At 50.8% G+C, this 25,419-nt stretch overlaps 1 protein-coding gene across 1 annotated transcript in view; it reads left to right on the forward strand.

Annotated features, from left to right (window-relative positions):
- The window catches only part of EFNA2 (ephrin A2), a 149,857-nt gene that overhangs the window by 119,506 nt on the left and 4,932 nt on the right, over window positions 1–25,419 (forward strand). The window contains exons 2-3 of the mRNA XM_054013892.1: window positions 1,154–1,446; window positions 19,127–19,192. Coding sequence (XP_053869867.1) covers window positions 1,154–1,446; window positions 19,127–19,192 — 359 coding nt within the window. The remainder of the gene's footprint in view (window positions 1–1,153; window positions 1,447–19,126; window positions 19,193–25,419) is intronic.

A 25,419-nucleotide genomic window follows, 5' to 3' on the forward strand; every position in this document is an offset into this window, starting at 1 on the left:
TACATGTTAGTTTGAACATTTCCAGGAAAGCTTAGATGTGGATGGGCCTCTCCCAAAATCCATTGTCAGTTAAATGTTTCTTGATAGGGCACTTAAGTTGAAAATTCCTTTCTCAAGAATTTGACCAAATGCTTTACTAAGGCTACTTGGAATCAAATCATATTGATATACAAGTACAGAGCCAATATTCATAACTTCAACTACAAAAATGGTACAGATAGCATAATCATACCCAGCAAATCATAACCTTCCCATAGACACCTCACACGACAACCTTTGTACAATATCTGCTGCAAATATATGAGTGGTTGCAACAGTGATCGATACGGTTACAGATTATGTCATTAACGTCACACCCTTATTCTCTATGTAGGGAGTGGTTGGTTTGACACAGCGAAGGGCAAAATCAGAAAAGAAGAGATGGGTTCTCTGTGCTTGTTACAAGTACCAAAAAGAAAGAGGGAAAAAATGTAGGGCGCAATTCTCCCTGGCTTGGCCCCATTTGCAGTTGTTTATATTGGGTTAGTGTGATATGAATCAGCATGGTTGTGTTCTACACTCACTTTGCACAGCTGCCAGTGCCTGTCGAAGGAGAAGAGTAGCAGAGAGTCAGGCCTTAAGGTCAAGCTTTTTATGAGTGGCTAGTGATTTTTACGAGTGGCTAGTGATTTTTTTGGTGCCCAGTTTGAGATTCCAAAAGGGGCTGTGGTTTTCAGAGGGTGGGACCTTGGCATTGTCTAGAAATCAGGGCCCTTTAAAGTGTCCCAAGTCAGGCTCCCGGAGTCACTAGTCACTTCTGAATTTCTTATGCCCGAAGCATTCCATGACTCATTGCACGGACCCCACAAAATGAAGCATTGGCAAGGCGTGTAGTCTGCTGGCTCGTGGGAGCCAGGACTCCTGGGTCTTTTCCTGGCTCTGCAGAAATCTTTCAGAAGGGCATACTGCTTTGGGTTGGTCCACTTGAGCCCCTTAGGGGTTTGAGAGTCACAGGTGCTAAGCACCCACAGTGCCAAGCAGGTACATCCAAAGCTGTGCTGCCGAGGGCACCCGAGCTCTCATCTTGCAGAGAGCCTGGCGTTCTGGCTGACACGTATCAGGCTGGCCAGTCCGCTGCGGTCTCACCCCCGCTTTCTCCTTCCGTTCCCCGCAGGTTCCATCGGGGGGACTACACGGTGGAAGTGAGCATCAACGACTACCTGGATATCTACTGCCCTCACTATGAGGACCCCTTCCCGGCGGACAAGATGGAGCGGTATATCCTCTACATGGTCAATTACGAGGGTCACGCTTCCTGCGACCACCGGCAGAAAGGCTTCAAGCGCTGGGAGTGCAACAGACCCGACTCCCCCAACGGGCCCCTGAAGTTCTCAGAGAAGTTCCAGCTCTTCACACCCTTCTCTCTCGGCTTTGAGTTCAGACCAGGGCACGAGTATTACTACATCTGTGAGTATCCCGCGCTGCAGACTGGCTGTGCCCTACCCCCTCGCGGGGAACGGCCCCTGGCCACGGCGCACATTGCTGACCGCGGCCCTTCCTGTTCCTAATCGGGTGAGGGTGACTTGAAAAATCTAGGTGAAAGGCCTAGTGCAGAACATGCAAATTTGCTCAGCTCAGGGCGAGTGTCTCGCTTAGCAGCGCGTGAAGGCCATGGTGGAAGCACATTGAAATGAGCTGGAGGGTGGGTACGTGCAACGCTGCCCTCTACTGGATACAGTCAGAACTGTTCTGCTGTGTGTCCCATGGAGCAGCTCTGGTGGCAGGGGGCTGTAGTTTTGGAATAGGACAATTCGAGCTCTATCGCTGCTGTCCCTGTGAAGTTTCAGGTGGCTTCTGCGTGCCGGGGAGTCACAGCCACGATGGTGCAAGCTGGCAGTGGTTTGCTACGATGTTAAGTTTCCTTGCTGACTCCGGGCTTTATGAAATCGCTTGTAAAGCGGCAAATCCACAACATAAACCATGCAAAGATTCATGTAGGACTGGGACAGTTTGCTCTAGGTAGACGTGTCCACTGAAAAACATATCGATGCCAACAGAAAAAAACATCGCTAAGGCAGAGGTCGGGCTCCAGGCTCGAGTCTGTACTTAAGTGAATAATACTGTTCAAGAACCTTAGAGTTCAAATAATCAGTAAGTAACCCCATCACATGAGGAACCCAGGTGCTCTTGTCAAACCGGGAGCTCATACCGCTTTAACTCCGCCCCCGTGAGAGGCCAGCTGACCGCCTGCCCTCCTTCGCAGACGGAGTGTTGAAAGCTTGGCCCATGCCCGTGTCTCCAACGCTCAGCTTGGTCACCTGTGCCCTGATTTCGCTGTCCAGACACATGGAGTTTTTCTATGGAGACGGGCTGGCTCTGGGTCTAATGACACTTCGAGAACTGGCTGCCATATGCAATCCCAGGCCCGGATCCCTTGAGAGCACCTCCTCTGAGGTACTCAGTTCTCTCAGCATCTCCCAGGATAAGCCCCTCCGGCTCCATCCTGCCAGGTGCTGAACACTGGCGCTGTCCCAGCAAAGCACGTACGGACACGTTGAACTTCAAGCACATGAGAAATCCTATTGACTTGGGGGCGACGGACCCAGCCCTTAAAGTGAAGCCCGTGCTTGATCAGGGAACTGTCCGTTGTGGGTGGATAAGGAGTTTTGGATCTTCCCAAGCCATAGCTCTGGAGGCAGAGCGCAAGGATGGGGGTAGCATTGGGGGAAGCTAGCAGCATGGTGGTTAAATCCTGTCATTAGGGCCTCTTCCCTCCTGCAAGGCTAAAATTGCCTTCAGAAAAAGAAAACACCACCAGAAAATACACAGTCTGAGCGGTACGCAGGAGCCAGGTTCTGCTGGACGCGCGCTGTCTGCTCTGTGCCGCTCCGGTGATGCAAAGCAGCCGTGAAGCCATCTTAAGCGGCCTCTTCTAAACCCTGCTTTCTGGCTGCGTTGCAATACCAGAGGTGTGCAAAGGAGCCGGAGTGTGCCGGGCGAATCTGGCTCCAAATGTCTCCAATGGAATCTGGAATAACTCCTAGTGCTTTTCACTGTCAGAGCACTTGGATAGCCCTTTGCGGGGAGACAGGCAGAGCTACTCACCCGAGGTCACAGCCAGTATCAGAGGTCAAGGATCAATGGCTCCCCAGTCCAATATTCATACCCCCACTGGACTAGAAATCTGGGTCACGTTAAAACCTAAGGGGCTGGTCCAATGGGAGCCTTCATTAACTTAAACGGGCTGGGCTCAGGTGAAGGTCCTGGGTCAGGTCTGAATGGACCTGTCCATAGCATTCTAGGAGGAATTCTGAATGATTCCCTGGTCTGCTGGCTGTACGGTAACCCCAGAGCTAAAATCTTTCTGGGGCCCTTCCTTTCCCTTCAGGATGGGGCCTTTCTTATTTCCATGCGCCAGACTCTGCGGTGTCGGTGTGCTAAGATCAGGTCAGTTGCCCCTGGGACCAGTGTAACCTCTGCCTGCTTGGGTCTGCAGAGGTCCTGAAACAAGAACCCCAAGAGGTGTGAACTGCCCCAGTCTTCTTAACTCTGGGCACAGCTGTGGGTGAGCGTGCCTCCAGTCCCCCGGTTGCCTTCATTCTGCCTCTCCCGGGACACAGCAGCTTCCCATGCAGCGAATAATACCCAGCTCCAGCAGTAAACCTGAACGTGCTTTCCAAAGGTGGGCAGTATCATTAGCCTCATATGACAGATGGGGAAACTGAGGTACAGAGGAAGAAAGCAATTTACCCAGGGTCACCCAGCAGGCCAGTAGCAGAGCCAAGCCTAAAACCTAGGTTACCTGAGTTACAGTCCAGCACTCCAGCCACAAGGCTATACTGCTGGTCAGAACAAAGCTCACCCTTTTTGTTGGGCGATGGAGGGTTTATTATGGTTTAAAGCAGCAGCTCCGTTTATTCTCCATTGATCATGCCGGAATTTGAGACACGAAAGCCGGCATTCACTGAGCCTTCGTTTAAGACGCGGGCCAGATGAGTGCTCAGAAAAATAGTAAACCAAACCCAAACACACAGAGGGTGAGCCGGTGTTTCCTCCCTCGAGAAGCCAGGGATGAGAGCATTAGAGTTCATTCTGCTCCCACCCCATGGACCATTCGCCTTGTAAAATGTAGAGCTGAAGCTGCCTGGGGGGTCTCCCCTGCCGTGGGCTCCCAGCAAGCAAAAATAATCAAGTGACTGTAATTACCCGCCCGACCACCCATTGGGGAGGCTGGTTTACGTCTCTGTTTTAACAGAGCCCCATTCATCTTGATTAGAAGCAGGGCTTTTATCCTGTGTTTCTTTTAACGGGGGCTCGAGGGTCGCGGAGAGGGACACCTAGCCAAACTAAAGGCACTGTCCTTGGGGCTAGGACGGAGGAGAAGGTTCCAGCCAGGCCTCGCTCGGAGGGGAAGGCGGAGGGCCTGGGCAAGGAGGGAAGGCCGCAGTTCAATTGGCAGAACTGATCCCTGCTGGAACTCCATTGAGTCCGGCCTGGGAAATTCCATCTGCACCGGTGGGGGCCTAAAATTGGGAGCCTGAGTCAAAAGCGTCCATTGAGTCTAGTTCCGAACTGGCCCTCCCATCTCATATTCCCCACTGCTGTCACGGCTGGTGGGGTCGCCAAGGACCAGGAGATGGAGGTACGGCCTCACAGGGACGTATTTGGCCTCTGAGAAGGCAGGGGAGGCTGATCTTCCCCCTTGGCCAGAGCCGCAGAGTTTTGACGGATACAGAGAGGCCAAGGCCTTGGTTTCCATGCGAGGGTGAAGGGTCAAAGGGTTATGTGGCTCCCCAATGTCTGTCATCAAGGCGGTGGTATTAAGGGCTGTCTCTCGCCTTCCTCCTGTCCCTTCCTTTCAGGGGTGCCGAGAGCCAGTAAGCCTGTATATAACGGAAACCACTTCAAGCCGGGGGGGCTGTAGCACCCTCAGTTCCAGCACCTATGCTTCCCTTAGATTAGATGCACGTGGCTGATAGCAGGTTTCAGCTCACCAGTGCCTCTGGGCCGGGGTGTCTACTGTCATTTCCCCCGTTGTAAAAAAAGAACCAGCACGCAGTGCAAACTCTGCCCCTCCCCCCACAAGCCACCTGGACTGCACCCCCGGTACTTGTGCATCCTCACCTGTTCGCATGCACGGCTCGGGGAGCCAGTTCCACCACTCTGGATATCTCTGCTGCAGCTGGGAGGGAGCCTCCCGGGGTGGGGCGACAGCCTTGCGCTAGTGGAGTTGGAGCTAGCATGCTAAAACAGCAGGGTGGACACCACAGCTTGGATGGCAGCTCGGGGGCCCCTGGGTCCGAGCTCAGGTGGCCAGTCCGAGGCTCTGCCGGCTGTTTTTAGTGCATGAGTCTTTCTGCCCAGCTGCAGTGTAGACGTACCTTCAGAAGCTCCAGCAGGCCCCCAGCGCAGTATCCTACCAGCCTTGCCGTAGCGGATTGACCTGCACTGACCGATTCATCCCCTTCCGAGTACATTTCACAATGGACAGCAGCTACTTACAGGGACTTTCATGGTCTGTGAAAACCTTTTCAATGAAACGCTTGTATCACTCAATTGTTAATTAGAAAATTTCCATTTATTTTATTTCATAATTTGGGAGGTTCCTCCCCTTTTTCTCCCTCCCCCCCTTTTTTCCCCTGGGGCTCAGAAAATGAAAACTGAAAATTTGTCATTTTCACACACAAAAAATATCAAAAACCTTAACTGAACCATTTCCAATGACATTAGGGTGTTTGGGGTGGGAGCTACCTACCATTTCCCAACCAGCCCTATATAAGAGCACAGCTGATTTAGGGCCCGCTCTCGCCCTACACACCACAGGAACGGCTGAGATCAGCTGAGGCTGAATTGGCTTGTGACCCTGGATGCACGTTTGGGGACTGGAGTGAGGCCATTTTGAATAAAGTCTCCCAGATGTGAAACTTTTTAGCTAAGGATATAAATCCTCATGCTTCAGGGCATGAGACAGCCTAACTAAAAGGGTCAGGAGGGAACTTTCTATGGGGACAGGTTATCCCCTCACTGCCTCCTGCAGGATTTCTTACACCTTCCTTTGAAGCATCTGGTGCTACCCATTGTCAGAGAGAAGACACTGGGCTAGATGGACCTCAGGTCTGATCCTGTCTGGCAATTCCTACGTTCTTGTGAATCTCACTCCTTTTGGAGGTCTGGCCACCTCTGGAGTTACAGCCTAGCCCAGTTTACAGCAGTTAGCGCCCTGACAGGCCCTTTACAAACAGCCCACAGAGTTACTCCTGGTTTACCCTGCTCCAAGGCCCTAATCCTGCAAATGTTTAACCACAGGCAGAATTTTACTCAGGCGATTTAACTGAAGTGCGCTGGGCGACTCCCATTCTTAAAGCCAAGCACACGCGTACAGGATCGGGCCCTAAGCAAGAGGAGAATCGGGCCCATTTTAAATTTTCAACCTCCCGAGTGGATGTACACAAGACAAAAATCAAATAGGGGGAAAGAGTTGCATTATGGGGCCTGAGCCCAAGCGGATTGGAGCTGGTGAAACAATTCCATGAGTTTTGGATCAGCCCCCAGGAGTTTTGCAATTAAAGGTTAAAATTCAAAAAATTAAAAATCATGACCCAAAAGCACTTGATGGTGTCATTTGAAGCCAGACGCCCTTCTCCTTTTGTGTGGGAACTACTAGCCCCGTTATCTTTCTTATTATTTTTCCCCTTTTTCTAAAGCATCTGTTTGGAAACCACTTAATTTGTTCCTTTTATCTAGATTAAATTACCATTCTCCCCTCCCCCATAAAATGTCACTCGTGAAATAACTGCGTCTACAACTCTCTCTTTTCTTATTCTGTTTTTTTATTATTATTTTATTTTTTAATGTCGTTAGGGAGAGATTACACAGGAGTAAATGGTGAAACTGATCATTGCTAAACCAGTTAGAATTCATGTCATGCGGAACATTAGAAATTATGCCTCTTTGAGGAACCGTATTTAGCAGACATGAAAGAAAAGAAATTACCTCCTTCTAGAGCTCACAAATTGGAATTCCATTAACCTCGCAGGCATAGAGACGAAGCTTTGTGTTCCCAGTTCTGGGTCAAGGTTAAGAGCCGGCGCTGGGGACACGAGCAAATGGCGAGACCCATTTGCCGATTCGTATTGGATCAGAATTTACAGCTGGGTTCTGAAGATCTGGAACTGGGTTACTTGGTCTCTCCCCAGCTTAGGAGGTTAGTTCATGATCCGGGTGCGGCACAATCAAGACAATGTGCTGGATCACTCCTTGGGAAACAAATCATTATGCCTGGGAATCAGAGTGGAGTCTGATTGAGTGGAGCAGAGATGGAGCAGAGTGGAGCAGAGATGCTTCAGGATTTCAGCTCCCTGTTGGTTTCAGTTTAGGATACCTGTTAATCCATTTAAAACAAAGATCCGTAGGTAAGGAGAGAAGAGCCCAAGAGCCTGACACATCTTTCCCAGTCGGAGATGGGTACTTGGATGAAGTAATCAGGTTGTTAAGCCAAAGGAAGGTGATTTGGGAGCTTGGGGAGAGAAAATGATACATGAGCTGAAATAGGAAAGTCAAGTTAATGGGGAATTTTGCAAGATTAGGGGGGGGACCAGACATGTGACCTGACTCCAACGCTAAACATTATGGTTAATTATTTGGCCCCAACCTAGATCAGAACCCCATTGTGCTGGATGCTTCACAGACACATAGGGAGAGGGAGTCCCTGCTGCAAAGCAATCTGAATAGACAATGGGTGGGAGGGGAAACTGAGGCACAGAGAGGGGGAAGGACCTCACCCAAGGTCATACAGCCGGTCAGAAGCAGAGCTGGAAAGGGAACCCAGGTGTCCTGAGTCCCAGCCCTTATCCACTAGATCAAATCCCCTGGAAGCTGCAAAGAATTTATTTGCTGAAAACAGATAAATGACATGAAACGTGCTGGACCCCGTAACAAGACAGCGGCAAGCGGGGGCCTGGCAGGTACGTTACAGATGAGCCCTGTCTGCGCTGGCAGGTACATTACAAATGAGCACTAAGAACTGGAGCTCTCGGTAACATTTCACTCGCCCGCCTGCAAACAAGCCTCTGGAGCAGACAGGCCCGGCAGGGGGTGGACGGGAACATGCATACACACACACACACACAAACACTTACAGGAACAGCAAGTAGGATGCCGCTTGCTGTCTTACGAAGCTAGGCTGCGTCCCTTTAGACTGTGGAGTTAAGAAATAGCCAGTGACTCGGAGGCCTTGTCTGGGCTGGGGATTTCAGCCCATCGGCGGCCAGTTCTCAGTGTAGCTGCATGATTGCAAATCCCTGGTGTGGCTAGACAAAGGTGCTACAAGCCACGTTTCGCCCTGGTGCTCTCTGGCCCCAGCCTGTCTGCACTAGAGGTTTGCACTGACGCTGCTAGGCCAGAGGCTGGCTACCGATGGCTGTGACAAGGGCAAATTCCCAGCATAAATAAGGGCCTTTTACTCCTTCCCTCATTCCACGATTTCAGTTTGGATGCAGGGTTGGAGGCCAGGCTGCATATCAAAGAGACGGTCACGAGTCCCAGAATTCAATGGTGGGACTCTAAGCGAACAGAGATTATCCATGCAGCTGGGGCAGGCTGTGGACACTCCATCTGGGACCCGCCCACCTCCAAACACCCTGCCACTTACCAGCATGTGGCTCCCGCCTGAACCTTCCTTCTCCTGTTTTTGAGACTCCACAGCATCTTGGGACACCCCCAGGCGGCAGCTGGGCAGAGGGCAGCAGTGGAGGAATGAACTAATTGGATCTATTCCCAGCTCTGTCACTGACTTGCTGGGTGACTTGGGCACATCACCTGGCCTCTCGGTACCTCTGTTTCCCTTCTGCCCTGATCTCACCTGGGGCCTGTAGGTCCTCCTGTACTACAATAATAATGGATGTGACCTGGGTGAGAGCACCAGAACTTGGCCCAGCATGAGAGGAGATCCAGAGGGAAGAACAGAACCGGGGGCAGAGAAGATGGCTGGACAGGATTATCAGGGTACGTCTGCACTGCAGTTGGGAGGTGTGATTGTGGCATGTGTAGACACACCCGAGTTAGCTTTGATCTAGCTAGCCTGCAGCTTGAGTACGTACCCAGTATTCCGGGTGGGCTTATACTCAAGTGGCTAGTTCATATTGTCGCCCATGCGGCCACGGCTTGGCCGTTGTTTTTAGGAAGCTGGCTAGATCCAAGCTAGCTTGGGTTTGCCTACGTGGGCAGCGGTCACACCTCTGATTGCAGTGTAGACGTACCCTCAACAGCACTGTGTATATTCTGAGTGTGTGCATGGGTGCGTCTGAGTGGGCAGATCCCCAGGTTGTGTGGACAGAGTGGTGGAACTGCTCGTTTGTCTCCTCCACCTGGCATGTCTTGTCTTTCAGACTATAAGCTCTTTGGGGCAGGGTTGTCGGGTCACCAAGTCTTGCGATAATTTGGTGTTTTTCCTAAAGCTCCAGCTCCTGGAGTCACGTGAGAATCTCAGCTTCCCTTTTAAAACAAAAGTCTGTGTCTAGCTCTCGTGACTCCAGCCAAATGCTTGAAAACGTGATGCCTTGAAGGCAATAAAATCCAGAGGACAAATAGAAAGGAGCCCAACCTTTAAAAAAAACATACAATTTTTATACCAATCTTGTGATTTTGGGGAACCCGACTCAGGATTGTTGAACAGTTGAGTGAAAGATAGTGGGACAGCTATTGACTATAAGTATCTACAGCACCTTGCGTAATGGAGCCCAACCGAGCTGACTTCTAGGCAGTACTGTAACAGATGTTAAATGATAACCATTAACAATTATAAACAATGCTCCCTCTCCCTATCAGGTTACTCATAAACCTGCTATTTATTAATTCATAGTTATCGAGGCCCCAGCAAGCATGCCCAATGCACACAAGACAACCGTTAAACTAGTCCTTGCAGCACAGAGCTTACCACCCCAGCTGGCCAGCCCTGGAGCAGGCTGGGAGCATGGTCATGGCTGCAATAAGATACCGTTTTTAAAGAGCACTTGGAAAATTATATTGCGGCTCGAATGGAGAGTGCGCCTGGCAGGACGTAACAAGGGAAGGGAATAAGGATGGGGCGGCGTGTCTGTTGCTGAACAATGAAATCACCAAGAGGTAGTCATGATTTTGAGCAGTTTCTCTGGAGCGAGGGAGGTGGGCAGTGGGCCCAGTTCTGAGCTCACCGACCACAAGTTGAGATCAGTCAATCGAGTCGCTTCTGAATGATACTGGACTGATCTCGATCAGGCCCAGAGACAGGATGGCGGGGGGCGGATCCAGAACCTCGGCCCTTTGCAGCCAAGGCCCGGTCCCTGGGGGGGATGGTGTGTTAGGGTGTGCGTGCGTGTGGCTTGCTTTGAGTACATGGAGCAGGAGGAGGAGAGCTGGAGGACAGCCAGGGGCCTGTGCTGTTAAGAGCTTTCAGAGCCATTGGGGAGAAATGAAAATCAACCCAGCACTTTGTGGGCAGCCAGCAAAGAGCTAAGTGGGCAGGAACACTGCCCCAGCTGCCCCCGCCAGAGACGGGCGGCTGCCGCACGAGCACGATGTGGATGGGCAGCTGCGGCTGGTGGCAACGCTTGGGATGTTCAGCCAGGGTTGTCGGGTCCCCTCCCTAACAGCTGGTATTGGCAGGGCGGCTGCCAAGCCTGGGTTAGTTCATCCTTGCAAACAGGGAGGGGCACGCGGAGCTGTTTTCCTCATCAAAGTTGGAGCAGGGGAGCCCCTTTGGAGAGGAGAGGGGTGTGGTGGTGTGGCCTGGAGAGGGCTGTGTGTGTCCCCACCTAGAAGGACATGGGGGATCCATCCGGAGAGGGGGTGTATGTCTTCCCCCTCCCCATTTGGAGAGGAGAGGATTATGTGTGCGCAAGGGTGGGACATGAGGCCCATTAACAATAGCAGTTGGGAGAATCACACCTCCTAGCTCCCCCTGCTTCAACTTTTAAATTAAACTTTATTGAGAATAATTTCCTCCTTCCCTTTTTAATTAAAAAATAAATACGTTCTTTTTAAAATGCACATAAAAAAAATTCCATTTTCCATTTGGAGAGGGGAGTTTTGCCAAGATAATTATTGCAATTACGCCTTTTATCTCTCCCAATGAGTATTATTTTTATTACGTGCTTTTATCTTCGTTTTCCCTGTTAAGGGGGAAAGGCGCACAGACCGCCACTCGAAACAGACAACAGCACGAAGCCCCCCAAGGAGTCATGCAATGGTCGAGTTCTCACACCTCCTAAAGGGAAGCCCCTCCCTGCTACGGGCGCCTGAAGGGCTGGGAGGGGATGATGATACTCTCCTATTGTTAATAAGTGTCATTGTAAATTATCAATGTCACCGCACAGGCCGTTGAACAATATTGAAAGGTACTGGCAACAGCTGGCTCTGGTCACGTCACACAAAGGGATTCATGTCGGCCCGGCCAGACCCACGCTCTCTGCTCTAAGCGGGATAGTCTGATGAAGCTTTTCCATCACCACAACGTTCACACATCAGCAGCTTCCCCTCCACTGCAGGGGGACACTAAAATTGGGGTGATAAATGAGGACAGGTCACTGCTGCGAAGTGACGTGCACGGCTTGGTAAGCTAGGCACAAGCAAACAGGGTGTGTTTTAGTACATGTAAACGGACACCTCTAGGAACAAAAAGACATAGGCCATACTTGGAGGACGGGGAACTCTCTCCTGGGAGGCAGTAACTCAAAAAGATTTCGGTATTGTGGTGGATAATCAGCTGAACATAAATTCCCAGTGCAGTGCTGGCCAAAAGAGCTAATGTGATCCTTGGACACATTAACAGAAATCTGGAGGAGAAGAGAGATTATTTTACCCCTGTATTTGGCACTAGTGCAACTGCTGCTGGAATACTGTAGCTCATACCAGTGTCCACAATTCCAGGACTGTTCATAAATCAGAGGCAGTTCAGAGAAGAGCCAGGAGAATGATTAAAGGATTAAGAAACTTGCCGTATAGCAGATGTCTCTAGGAGCTCAATCTATTTAGCATAACAAAGAGAAGGTTAAGGGGTGACTTGATCACAATCTATTAGTACAAACATGGGGAACAAATATTTGACAGTGCAGGACTCTTCAACCTAGCAGCCAAGGTTGAAGATCCAGTGGCCAGAAGTTGAAGCTAACCAAATTCAGCCTGGAAATAAAGCTTTAACTAGCAAACCACATTCATCTAGACTCCCTGACAGCCACCACAGGAAAGTGTTTCATATCTATTCTGCTACAGCCCTTAATACCAGCCTACTCACCACAGCCCCACCCAGCAGCAGAAACCTGGCTGTACCTAGAGCCAGCCTTTTATAGCTTGTCTCTGGAAGTGGGTGTGGTCTAAGGCATGACTCCACCCCCTGCTTCCTCACTATATAATGGCCTTTGCACAGGGCCTCTGGCTCTATAGGGATGGCTGTTTAGAATTTGTAGGCAGACTGTATCCTGGCTTCTCTGGGAGTTGGGTGGGTTTTTGGGGCCTATGAATCTATTCCTGTTTTTTCTCAAGCAAATGGCGTTTCCTCAGGGCTCCTGGCCTAAGGAGTTGGCTGCTGTTTCCTGGGTATTGGATTGCATTGCAACCTCAGGCTGTGCTGCCCTCCAGGTTCTATGGGAGCCAGCGCAGCTCCTTCCTTTCCCAGTGCAAACCCAGAAGAGCTTGGCACTCGAGTGCCTCTCCTTGCTAGCATTGCAGAGCCGCTCTGGTAGCTGCATTTTCGGGGTCTCCGCTCTCCCCTTTGAGCCCTGGTTCAGGGAGCGATGAGCAAACCACCCCCCAAACGCACCTATGTTCTGATTTCTCTTAACCCCTTGTTAGCAGAAGGGCCTTTCATTCCCTCCCTGCCCCAAGAGCTTTGGGGGGCATTTGACTAACCTGCTCCTGTTAACCTGCCTTTTGGGGGGCTGCCCTCCCCTGAACTGTTCCTGTCAGGGATAGGGGAGGGGCGGGGGGCTTGTCTGGTCCCCACCCAACTCTGTTTCTATTGTTGCTGCCTTGGTCCTTTGATCCACTCCTATACCCTGAGTAACAACGTTCTGCACAAACCTTGGGTGGGGGGCGGGGGGGCAGTGGCTTCCACCCCCATGTGCCAAGAGAAAATGGGACAAGCATGTCCCAGGCTGCACCTCGGGCCTGCTGGAAGGGCTGTAGGCAGAGCTAATGCCTACAAAATATTTGACTCTCTGGAGCAAGACTCCCCAGGCCCTTAAGGGGAGCCCCCTTTGGGGCCCCTCCCTGGAGTTCCCAGTCTCTGGGTTGGGAGAGATGGAGGGGAGCGCCTGCTGCTGTGAACTGGGCTGCTTGGCTCTTCCCAGACTCTGCGTGTGTCGTCTCCTCCCCCAGGCCCAGGTGACTTTGGGTATCAGCGACTCAGCAGGCCCAAGCACCCGCGCAGACCCAGTTCTCTCACCGTTTTCTGTGGGCTCTGATTATGATGTTCCTGGCAGCCGCTTGTTCCTCTCCCCTCGGCGTGAAACGCGCAGCGCCGGCTCCCGGCTTTGTCGGGTCCACACAATGGAGAAACATCGGCCCTTTCCTGCCTGTCTCGATGCCAGCTCCCTCCCCTGGCACAGAGCAGGCGACTGGGGAAGGGCTCGAGGCGTTGCTGCTTCCCAGCGGGGCACTGAAAGCACACGCCCGTCATTAACGGAGCGCTCGGGGAGGCCGCGGTGGCTTGGCAGCGCCGCTCGTGGGGGGAACCCGCGGGTATAGCATGGAGGGGGAGAAATGGCATTGGTTAGGCATCACAAAGTCAGCTGCCTCCTGCCCTCTCCAGGCTGGGATCGCAGCAGCGAAGGGTCGGCCTGGGAGTGGTGCTGACGTCCTATCGTTCTCTAGGTATCCAGGCCTAGCCGGGGTGGCAGAGGGGAACGTTGGGAGCGACGCGGCCGCAGACTGGAAGCCGACGACAGGGATAGGATTAGAGTCCAGGGGTCCCTGGATCCCAAGTCTGCTGCTTTCAGGCCTGTGTGACATGTCATTTTGTGCTCTGTCCAGTCGCTCCGACCCTAGAGTTTCTCTGCTTCCTTTTCCCAAGGTCCAGAGGAAAGGAATCCAGGTTTAGCTGGATGGAAGCCAGTTTCTAAAGGGGAGGGGAGGGCTGCCTGCTCCTGGGACTTTGGGGACAGAGGGGGGAGGAAGCGTGGAGAGACCCTTCAGCTGAACGCCACTCCTTTAGATCCTGCCCACGTTGGCAGTAACTGCAGGTTGTTCTCATTGGATGGGGCCATTCAATGCCCTGTGTGAAGTCAGTTGTATGTTTCCTGACACAGAGCCCTTCCCACAAAATCCACCCGCCCCTTTAGGGCTGATCCTTTCACGCCTCTTCGTTCCTGATCTCAAAGAGAGGGAGTGACCAGCGCTGCCGTGAAACCCAGGGGTGGCAGTAAATTGGGAGGCGTTTGAGTCTGTATCCAGCTGTGGTCCCACACTTCCAGAAGGGGGGTGGTAAATTGGAGAGGGCTCAGAGAAGAGCCAGGAGAGTGATTAGTGGGTTAGAAAACCTGCCTTCTAGTGAGAGACGCAATCTATTTAGCTTAACTAAGAGAAGGTTAAGGGGCGACTTATTCACAGTTTATATGTACAGATGCCCCCCGACTTATGCAATCACTCCGTTCCAGAAAGCCTTGCGTAACTCGAATTTTGTGTAAGTCGGAAACATATACCCGTACGTTACGCAAAAATTTCTGCAACTCGAAAATTCTATTTCTGGCTTATGGAACTTTTTCAGTAAGTGTGAATTTGCATAAGTCGGGTCTGGCGTAACCCAGGGAGCATCTGTACCTACACAGGGGAGCAACTATGGTGTAAAATCCACTGGCTACAAGTTGAAGTTAGACGGATTCAGACTGGAAATACATTGCAAATTTCTAATAGCGAGAGTAATTAACCATTGGAGCAACTTACCAAGCGCTATGGTGGATTCTCCATCACTGGCCACTTTAAAATCAAGATGAGTTTTTTTCCCCCTAAAAGCTCTGCTCTAGTTCAAAGAGGACTTAATTCAGGGAAGTCCCAGGGTCCGTGTTATACAGGAGGTCAGACTACATGATCACAGTGGTCCCTTCTGGCCTTGGAATCTCTGAATCCATGAAATGCTGATGAGGACAGAGAAACAATAAAGCGCAAAGGGACACAGAGATTAGGAATATGGCCAGGCAGTGACCAAATGAGATGTGGCTTGGGAAAATGCACCAGAGAAAATGAATTCCTGACGCACGGAGCTGAAGGCAGAGAGGAACTGGGGAAGCAGTGAGACTGAAAGAGGAGAACCGAGAGCAGGTTAGCCAGGAGGCCTCGGTGGGATATGGCTACAAAAGAATCCAAGGCTGGTTTTGTGGTTAAGACACTGGACTGGGATGCAAGACAGCATCTTAGCTGGGCCACAGACTCCCAGCATGACCTTGGGCAAGTCACTTGTGTCTCTGTTCGCCAGCGGTCAAATGGGGATAAGAGCACTTCTCCCCCTCTCAGAATGAACTGATCAATGTTTAAGAAGCGTTTAGATGCTGTGGTGAATGTAGATAGAAACATACATAAAAACATCGTCTTCAGTTAGTCCCATGGTATTAATGCGATCCTGCTTGGGACAGTGTTTGTTTTCTTTACACAACGCACAGTCAACCGGTGGAACTCCTTGCCAGAGGATGATGTGAGGGCCAAGACAGTAACAGGGTTCAAAAAGGAACTAGATAAGTTCATGGAGGATAGGTCCATCAATGGCTATTAGCCAGGATGGGCAGGGATGGTGTCCCTAGCCTCCGTTTGCCAGAAGATGTGAATGGGTGACAGGGGATGGATCACTTGATGATTACCTGTTCTGTTCACTCCCTCTGAAGCACCTGGCATTGGCCATTGACAGACGACAGGATACTGGGCTGGACAGACTTTTGGTCTGACCCAGCATGGCTGTTCTTGTTTCTGGGCTCCAGAAAGATATTGACCAAGTGCTCAGAGAAGAGCAGTGAAAATGATCGGAGGGGTAGATTACAAGGCTCATGTCTCTGGCTGTGTGTTATGCAAACAATTCCCTTCCTGTTTGTGGCTGGGCCTGGGAATCTCAGGGGTTCGATTCCTAATGGAGCACAATACCCTTCCTGGGAGAGTCTGTCTCCCATGGAAAAAGCGCTGCTCGGTTTTGCTGGCATGGTATCTAGGGTGTGGGCCGGGTGCAGAGAGGACAGCCCTGGTGCGGGTGGGAGGAATGTCTGCACTCAAGGGCCCTGCCCCCCTGGTGAACATACTCACACTCAATGGTTCAAGCTGCTTTAACATTTATTTGAGATGACCCCGAGAGGGGGGGAGCAGCAGGCTTTTCTCATCAGCACAGCTGGGGGTCGGGGCTGTCAGAGAGGATCAGTCTCAGAGCGAGTTAAAAACCCACCTCACCTTGTTCAATTCTGCCCCTTCCCCCCACCCAACACACAGTCCCTCTCCCCATCACTCCGGCTTAGCCCCCTCCCCAACCTAATCTCTTCTCCCCCCACCCCCATGCTTTTCACATGGCACCCTTTTAATTGCAAACTGTTCCCCTTCAGTAGCCGCTCAGGCAAACTTCAACGAGGCTTTGAGGTGCCCCCTGCATCCGCTGCGCCTGTAATTCTCCCGCAGCAGGGGTTTCACACACAACGCCCCCCCTTCCCTTCCTTCGATTGAAGGAGTCTGTAACAAGCATGAAATCTGGCTTGGCAGACATTTTTTTGCAGTTAGAACATGTATCCAGGGACAGTCCGGCAGAAAGGCACAGCCCGGGGTCGGGCAACTTTTGACACCAGTTAAGTGTTGATCAAAGAGGCGGTTTAAGTGGCCGGGATCACTTCAATAATGCAATTGATGCCTTCAAACTTTTAAGCTCCTTAAAGGGAGCTGGGAGCAGCTGGAGGTCAAGCAGAGATGGCTGGATGTGCATTCTCTCTCCCAGACTAGCTTGTCTCCCCTTTTATAGCCCCGGATTCCAACCCATATGGAAGCTCAGTAGGAAGCCCCATTATCTCAGCGACTTGAGAGCCAAGTAGGTTAGAGCCGGGAAAGCACAAGGGAGACCGGACCTTGCTTCTGGGAAGTGTTACATTCTACGGCCAGTCACCTCGCTGGAGCTGCAGACTCGACAGCTGCTGTGATGACACCAAAGCTAAAAAAGATCAAGTCAAAAATTAAACTCAGCGAAAGATTTCACTGCTGCATGCGCATGTCAGGGGGACAGGGACTAACATACCAGAGCACTCCAGCGGTCACTCTGTCTGACCTGGCTCCAGTAGTACCAGAAGTTTCAGAGCAAGGTGCAAGAAATGGGACAAGCTGCCCCAGTGAGTCAGTTGTTGATCCATCCTCTGAGCATGAGGATTTGTCCCCCATTTTACATTTTCAGGCTATGCAATATAACTGTGGGTGTTTTTATTATCCGTACAAATGTCAAATCCCCTTTGGAATCCCACTAAGCCTCCATAATATCATGTGGCAGAGAGTTCCACTGGCTGATTAGGCATTGGGTAGAACAAATAAAGTATTTTGCTTCATCCGTTTTTAATTCATTGCCTTTTGAGGGCGAGTTCCATCTAGGAGACCCCAGATGTCCTTCTCCGCTCAGTAGAAAGCCACAGAAAAGGCATTTCTTACACACACGCCCTTTGCAGTAGCTTTGCAAGTGGCAGTTTTAAAGGAAAGTGGCACCCGGTTTTGTATAGTGCAGAGAACCTCAGATCATGAGCAACATCCCTGGATAGTCTGTAAACTGCCAGATATTTGAAAAACATCCTGGCCCTAGAGATCCCAGCTGCGATCACGGCCTCGTCGTGCTAGGCGCTGTACAAAAGAATGAGAGACAGCCCCTGCCCAGGAGAGCTTACAGTCCAAACCAACAAGGGGTTGGGGAAAGGAAAGACTTTTACCCCCACTTGACAAATGAGAAATGTAGGGAGATCGAGTGATTTGCCCAAAATCACACAGGGGAATTGGTGGCAGGTCTAGGCCTCCGGAATCCCAGTCCCCAGGAGCCCATGTCTGATGGGTGCTCACAGGCCCCTGTGTGGAATGAGTTTGGTGGGCCTCAGCCCATTTCCCAGGGCGCCAGCTGTCCACCTCGCAAAAACCAATTGCTGGCATTCAGAGACTCAGCCCCCGTTTTTTCGAGGTCTGGGCTGAGTCGTGTTAATGGGTCTGGGTGAGGGAAGTGGGCCGTGCTCTAAGCCATGGTTGGGTGACCATATTTCCCAAAGGGAAACTGGGACACCATGTGGAGCTAGCCTGAGTGGAGCTCCCCCCCGTGTGCGGGGCTGGTCTGAGCTGCTCACTCGAGCCTTGTTTCCCCCCATGGCTGGGGCTGCTGGTGGTGCGGAAACTCTGTCCTGGGGAGTCCAGCCGCACGAAACGCTAGCAGCACCGGAGACAGGGCTAACATTTCTGTCCTGCTTGAATACGGGCGTAGCGACCTGATTGCTAAATATTGAACAGAAAAGAGTCCGCTGAGAGTCACAGGGAGAGTCTAGATTCCCCACCTCCCAGCTGTGATACGAAGCAACAGCGGCGGCTCGGCAGTTGCCATAGAAGGAAAATCTGTGTGCTTAGCTGGAACTGCTATTTATAGGCGAATTCAGGAGGGGTTAGAAATAGATCAATGATCCTTCAGGCTACTGCCCTCTGCAAATATCTCCCAGCTCTGGTGAGATGCCTATAAGAAATCAGCCAATTAACACTGGCTTGAGGGGCAGCCCTCATTCGTTGAAAAATCGCAATGACCCATATGTCTATAAAAATCGCACCTGCCTGATCCTCTCCCTCCTCCACCCACACCCCTCACATGTCGCTCGTCTGCTTAGGATGTAAAGATCTTTGGCGCAGAGGCCGTGTCTTTATATGTGTTCGTCACACACCCAGTTCAGCATGGCCCTGACCCTGAGTTGTGCCTCTGGGCACGATGGTTGGGAGTTGCAAAAGTGTCTAAGGGAGTTAGGTGCCTTTCTGGCCTATACTGTCGTCCTCAATAAACTGGCTCGTGTTCAGTGTGCCGCGAGCCGGGGGAGCTGCAGTGTGAGATGCTGCCGGTTTAAAAGGTAGCACTGTGCTGGTCTTTGCTAAGGCAAATGTCACGCTCCTCTTCTAACACCGCTGTATTTTCTCTCTCTCTCCTTTGTGTTTCTTCCAGCTGCTTCTCCCCCTAACATGGTGGACAGGCCCTGCTTAAAGCTGAAGGTTTATGTTCGACCAACGAGTAAGTAGCTCAAGTGTATTGCCTGCTCCCAAGTGGGCGATGGGAACCCGGAAGCTGTGTGTTCAGGAGCTTAGAACCCAGAGCTTAGAACCCAGGGGTTCTCAACATAGAACCGGGCACGGAGTCTGCCGAGCTTCCCGTTCCATGTGGCTAGGGCGAAATGCAAGCTCTGAGCAGCTGCGAGTTTATTCGTGGTATTTCCCCGACCAGGCTAGGCGCAGGGTGGGAATCTGCCAGTCAGTGATCTTTTGAGTTTGCCCAGCGTGGAGCGCTGGGGGGGGTGGGGATTTTACTAATTAAATTTCCCTTCAAGTACAATGGCTTAAACGAAGGGGAAAAAGATTTGGCAAAACCCCACGCTAGAGACGGAACTGAGCCAAGCGCTCGGATCTAAACAGCCGTAAACGTCGCGCAAGTTCTGACCGAGCCCCAAACATGATGCCTCTGCCCCACGTCACCCCAATCACCACGGGCTCCTCCAATCCCTGCTTTGTTTGCCCATGCAATTTGGGGGCAAAGTCCCTTCGAGGGGTGCGTGAGCCAAGCCAGGACTTAGGGAGATCCCCTGGGTGGTAACATTGGGCGGCCCAGGTGGGAGCTAGAGAGGTAGAGGGGATCGCATGGTGGGTCTCTATCCAGCAGCCTCAATAAAAGAATCCCTGTCATATTCAGTGCAGGAGCCCTGTCTCTTCCCTGCAGTGTGGTACAGAGTGGCGACTGCTAGCTGGAGGATTTTGCTCCCTGGGAGATGTTGATCTGGTCCCTCGTACCAGCACAGAAACACACTCAGGAAATACCTCAGAGGATCCTGAGAAGAGTCTGATTAACTTCCCCTCCATCCTGATCCTGCCTTCCTGGGCCAGATCCTCCTCTGATGTAAATCAGTGCTGATTTCAGTGGCGTTACACTGGTTGACGCCACTTGAAGAGCTTGGCACCATGTGCTGCGAAGCCGTAGGCACGACGGGTGCTTTGCTCTGCATTCGTTTGCTCTTCCTGGTTTCATTTGCAATGTAAAAAAATCCTGCAGCTCTTCAGGGCAGCTTTAAAAATATTTGAAGGTGGTGGTGAGAATAAAGCCATCCCCATATATCAAACTTGTGCCCACGGGTCACTCGCATGCAGTAGGTTAAAACCCTGGCTATTGTCACAGCTTTGAAGGCGCACTGACGTCAGCCTTTTGCCAGGATTTTTGTGTAGGACGAACGCTCTGCGGGAGCTCCCCTACCAGCTGAATGGCACCTGAATTCCTAGCACACCAGCCCTGCCAAAGCCTGCGGGAGGCTGCGTGGTACCTCGATTCATGCCAGGCACATAACCTGCAAGATGGACGTTTGCCGCTGAGTTTCAAATGAGGGGAAAAAAACAATAATCTCGGCACAGTGGCGACTTTTCAGAATCAAATAACTCAGGCGTTTCAAAAAACAAATTAATAATTTTCTTCTCCTGTTAACGTGTAATTAGTGCGTGGCAGCAGCTCTCGCTGGGGAAGTGAGGGACCGGCTGCACAGGTGAAAAGGACGTCGTTTCTTTGTCATTCGAGTGGCTTTAAAATAAAACCCCAAATAATGAAGCCACCTAAAAACACGTTCTCGTTTTTGGGCGACTTTTGTAGAACGAAAAAAATCTCGATCACTATTGTTAGTATTTTATTACGCTGCCGCCAGGCAGCCCCAGCTGAGATCGGGGACCGCACCATGCTAGGCGTTATACCAGGACTTAGCAACAGAGGGTCCTGTGGCACCTTTAAGACTAACAGAAGTATTGGGAGCATAAGCTTGCATCTGAAGAAGTGAGGTTCTTACCCACGAAAGCTTTTGCTCCCAATACTTCTGTTAGTCTTAAAGGTGCCACAGGACCCTCTGTTGCTTTTTCCAGACTCAGACTAACATGGCTATCCCTCTGATACTTGATACCGGGACTTAGTAGGAGATTCCCATTGACTTCAGTGGGCTTTGGAACAGGCCCTAAGTCAACCCTTTAGTTATTGTCCGACTCGAGACAGGGCGTGGGCTTGATTTTTGCAGAGGTGCTGAGCTCCTGAATGTCCCCCCTCCCGCTGATTTCAGGTGGCGTTATGGGGGCTCAGCATGCCATACGTGCGGGGCAGCCCAAAACTTCATGAGGCTGAATGCTCCCAACTAAGTGGGAGTTTGCGGGGCAAGGGGAGTACTCAGCGCCGCGCAGGACCAGCATCCCGCTGCCCGATAACCTGTGTTATTTAAACTGCAGACTCATGGAGGAAGACCCTGTTACTAGGTGTCTGTGCAGCACCTAGCACATTGGGGCCCTTGCATGGAACCTGGAGGCGCTACTGTAACCCAAACAGTAATGGCACAAGTGTGTAAAATACTGCAAAAGAACAGCAGCAAAGGAAGAAGAGCAGATGAAAAGAAAAGACACACGAGAGGGAGGGAAATAGGACAGCCAGGAACTAGAGAAATTTGCACCAACGGCCAGGGGAAAGCTCTGCTTTTCCTGGCTTCAGGTCCGTAAAATCCTTAATCCAGTAATAAACATAAGAGAGCGGAGCCCAGGGAACGTGTTAACAGCTTTAGTCGTAATTTAACTTATTCCCTTGAATGCATTTTGCTTTGCTGCCTGATTAGGGTTTTGGATGCTGGATTATTGGATTGTTATTAAGCAATTGCCCTTTGACCTCCCAAACGTTGGTCCAACTCCAGTTCTGGCCAGAATAGCAGGGCGTGAGTCTCCCAGGCTTCTTACAAGTTGGCAACAGCGGTCGGATCTAATCCATCTCGCACAATACCACCCGCATATTTGGCATACTCGGCTGTCAGGGAGAGGCTTAGGAGAGAATCGGGATGAAATGCCTTCTAATCCCATTTACAGAGCAATAACCTTACCCCTACCCCCAGGGTCAGCGCGGGGAGCTCCTGGCCCCCTCTCCCACACTGCACGGCTGCTGGGAACAAGAGCAGATAAGAGCATGTCCCGTGATTCAAACCCCAAGAATTTGCCTCCCGATTACCTGTTATTCCAGCTGCTGTTTATATGACAATAAAACATGTGGGAAAGACAGACACATCATACTGCGTGTGAAATACGGACAGACGCAGGGAGAGAGAGAATGGAAATTATAGAAATGTAGGGCTGGAAGGGGCCTCAAGAGGTCATCTAGTCCAACCGCTTGTGCGGAGGCAGGATTAAATAACCCGAGACCATCCCTGACAAGTGTCTGTCTAATCTGTTCTTAAATCCTCCAACGACAGGGATTCCGTAACCTCTTTAGATACCTGTTCCAGTGCTTCACTTTCCTTACAGTTCCAAAGTTTTTCCTAATATCCGATTTAGATCTCTCTTGGTCCCTTTTATCCTACCTTCAGTGGACATGGAGAACAATGGCTCCTCCTCTTTATAACAACCTTTCACATATTATAAGACTGTTATCAGGTCCCCCCTCAGCCTTCTCTTCTCTAGACTAAACATGCCCAATTCTCTCCTCATAGGTCGGGTTTTCTAAACCTCTGATCATTTTTGTTGCTCTCCTCTGGACTCTCTCCAGTTTACTCCCATCTTTCCTAAAGTGCGGCGCCCAGACCTGAACGCAGGACTCCGGCTGAGGCCTCACCAGTGCGGGACGATCACCAGTGTCTTGAGCAGTTACCTCGTATGTTTTGGGAGGTTGACGGTGGTCCGGTTTGTGGCTTTTTCTCAAGTCACCAGACTGACAGTCCAAAACCCAAGACCCAGTTGGACACCTCTGGGTCCCAGCCAGCTTGTGAACAACTCCTTCGGCATCAAACTCCGTGGGGATATTGGGGATTTCATTCCGAAAGGCTCACTGTGCAGGCAGGCAGCTATTCCCAGGGGTCTGTCAGCCTGGTTTTAATGAAGCAGAACAAAAACATCCTCCACCACACACCTTGAGATCATCAGCCCATAAAAGCAGTAGCAGCGCCCACCCAGGGCTGGGCTTTCCTACCTGCCCAGCAGGTATTTTCATTTCGCATTATTCTCCCCAGGCCTTGCTGAGTCCCCCACTTTCACTGTCCTTTAGCTGCTGGCTGCAATCAGCCTCTAAACTCAGCGGCTGCAGTTCCTCGCTGTGGTTTAACCAAGACAGCTTAGCTCTCCCGTCGGGGCCAATGCGCACAGAACTCCCTTTGCAAGGGCCCGTGTTTGTCTTGGAACTGGGGGTTCCTATGCAACCCAGCATTGCCGCCGGGACCGCACAAGAGTAGGACTGGGTCTCTGCTTCGCTAGCACCTGTCTTCACGCTGCACCGTGAGCCCAGTTCAAAGCCCTTATGAGGAGAGATTACTAAGACTGGGACTTTTCAGCTTGGAAAAGAGACGACTAAGGGGGGACGTGATAGAGGTCTGTAAAATCATGAAAGGTGTGGAGAAAGTGAATAAGGAAGTGTAATTTATTCCTTCACGTAACACAAGAACCAGGGGTCACCCAGTGAAATTAATAGGCAGCAGGTTGAACAAAAGGAAGTACTTCACACAACACACAGTCAACTTGTGGAACTCCTTGCCTGAGGAGGTTGTGAAGGCTAGGACTATAACAGAGTTTAAAAGAGAACTGGATAAATTCATGGTGATTAAGTCCATTAATGGCTATTAGCCAGGACGGGTAAGCAATGGTGTCCCTAGCCTCTGTCTGTCAGAGGATGGAGATGGGTGGCAGGAGAGAGATCACTTGATCATTACCTGTTCAGTTCACTCCCTCTGGGGCACCTGGCACTGGCCACTGTCGGTAGACAGGATACTGGGCTAGATGGACCATTGGTTTGACCCAGTCTGGCCATTCTTATGCCCACGGGCTTCTGTGGGCCTTGGATCAGGCCTCACCTCAGAGGCTTTGCAGAACCTGGCTGTGTGGGGAATTAAGCAGCGAGGATGACTACAAACACATGGACTAAGATGCAGAAGGAACCGTTATCATTCAGTGACGGTGCCCAAGTGCTAGGCAGAGCCTGTCTCTACTAGATGCTATCTCCCATTCATCTGACAAGGCTCCAGGGACTCATGGCATTTTTACCCGCATCTCAATTAAAGGGAACTGCTCATGGGAGAAAAGTTACTCACCTGCTTAAGCATTCCCAAGATCAGAGCCATAGCTATTTTCTGGACTAGCATTTGCCAGGTACACGTTTGCAACTCCCTTGATTTTCTGTTTCTGTGGGCCAGATTTTGCCAGCTTTCCTCAAGCTCAATAGATCCTTCCTGGCTGAATTCAGTGAGCGAGGATGTCAGATCTGGCCCCATTGTTTCCCCTCTTCGGTCTCATTGCTGGTGCCGGAATTGCCTTTCCATTCCTTTGATCCAGCAATGCCAGCTCTCACGATTTTACCACCAGGCTCACAATGTCTGAGGTTTTTCTTATTCAGAGATTCCTAGGCCAGAAGGGATCATTGTGATACTAAAATCCAGCCTCCTGTGTCTAGCACAGGCCCTGGGACTTCCCTGAATTAATTCCTGTTTAGTAAGCTGCTAGTGCGGTAAATTACTCCAGGTGTCATAGAAACAAACAACAAGAAAACAAACAAAAAGACCCAAAGCTAGCTACAAGTCCAGCCCCCGGGGTGGCAGAAGAAAATTTAAAGACGGGACCTGGAAAGTTTCGGACACCAGAGGGCAAATTAAAAAAGAGCCCAACGTGCTTTGTTCTTTTTTAAATCTTAAGATTTTGAAGCCAGTCTCATGACTTCTGAAGGCCTCGCTCTAGATTTTTGAATGCTTGAGGTTGACGGTATTCTTGCTCTACAGCCTAATCACTTCCCCCATACTGGTTGTATGTTCCCGTTCCCTTTGTTGGTATTTCTATGGATATAATAAATCAAATGAAACAAAGAACAATAATAACTTACCAAAGGAAACCAAGAGAAAGTGGCAGGTGATTGAGGGAGGCTCCATTGAAATTAAATGCAGGGAGGGAAAGTATCAAGGTGTAAGTGGCTCTAAAATGTAGCTGCTGTATTTTCTCTCCTTTTTAATAGTGAGTTTAGTTTCCCGGTGTGGATATGATCTGGAACGCCGTGTGTCTGGATCTCTTGAAGACAACAAAATCAGTTGGGAAGAAGTTTTCTTTTGATGTGCCCAAGAAGAAAGGATTAGAAACTACAGTGTCTGATGCACACAGCTAGCTACTGACCTTCCTAGATGAAGAGCATGTCTTTGATTATGCAAATTGATTAATGACACCAAAAATTTCTGAAGGGACCATCAGGCTTCAGGGCTTAAGCCAGTCGGTAACGAT

This window comes from Malaclemys terrapin, chromosome 24 (genome assembly GCF_027887155.1).
Source record: "Malaclemys terrapin pileata isolate rMalTer1 chromosome 24, rMalTer1.hap1, whole genome shotgun sequence".
Classification (NCBI taxonomy): Eukaryota; Metazoa; Chordata; order Testudines; family Emydidae; genus Malaclemys; species Malaclemys terrapin.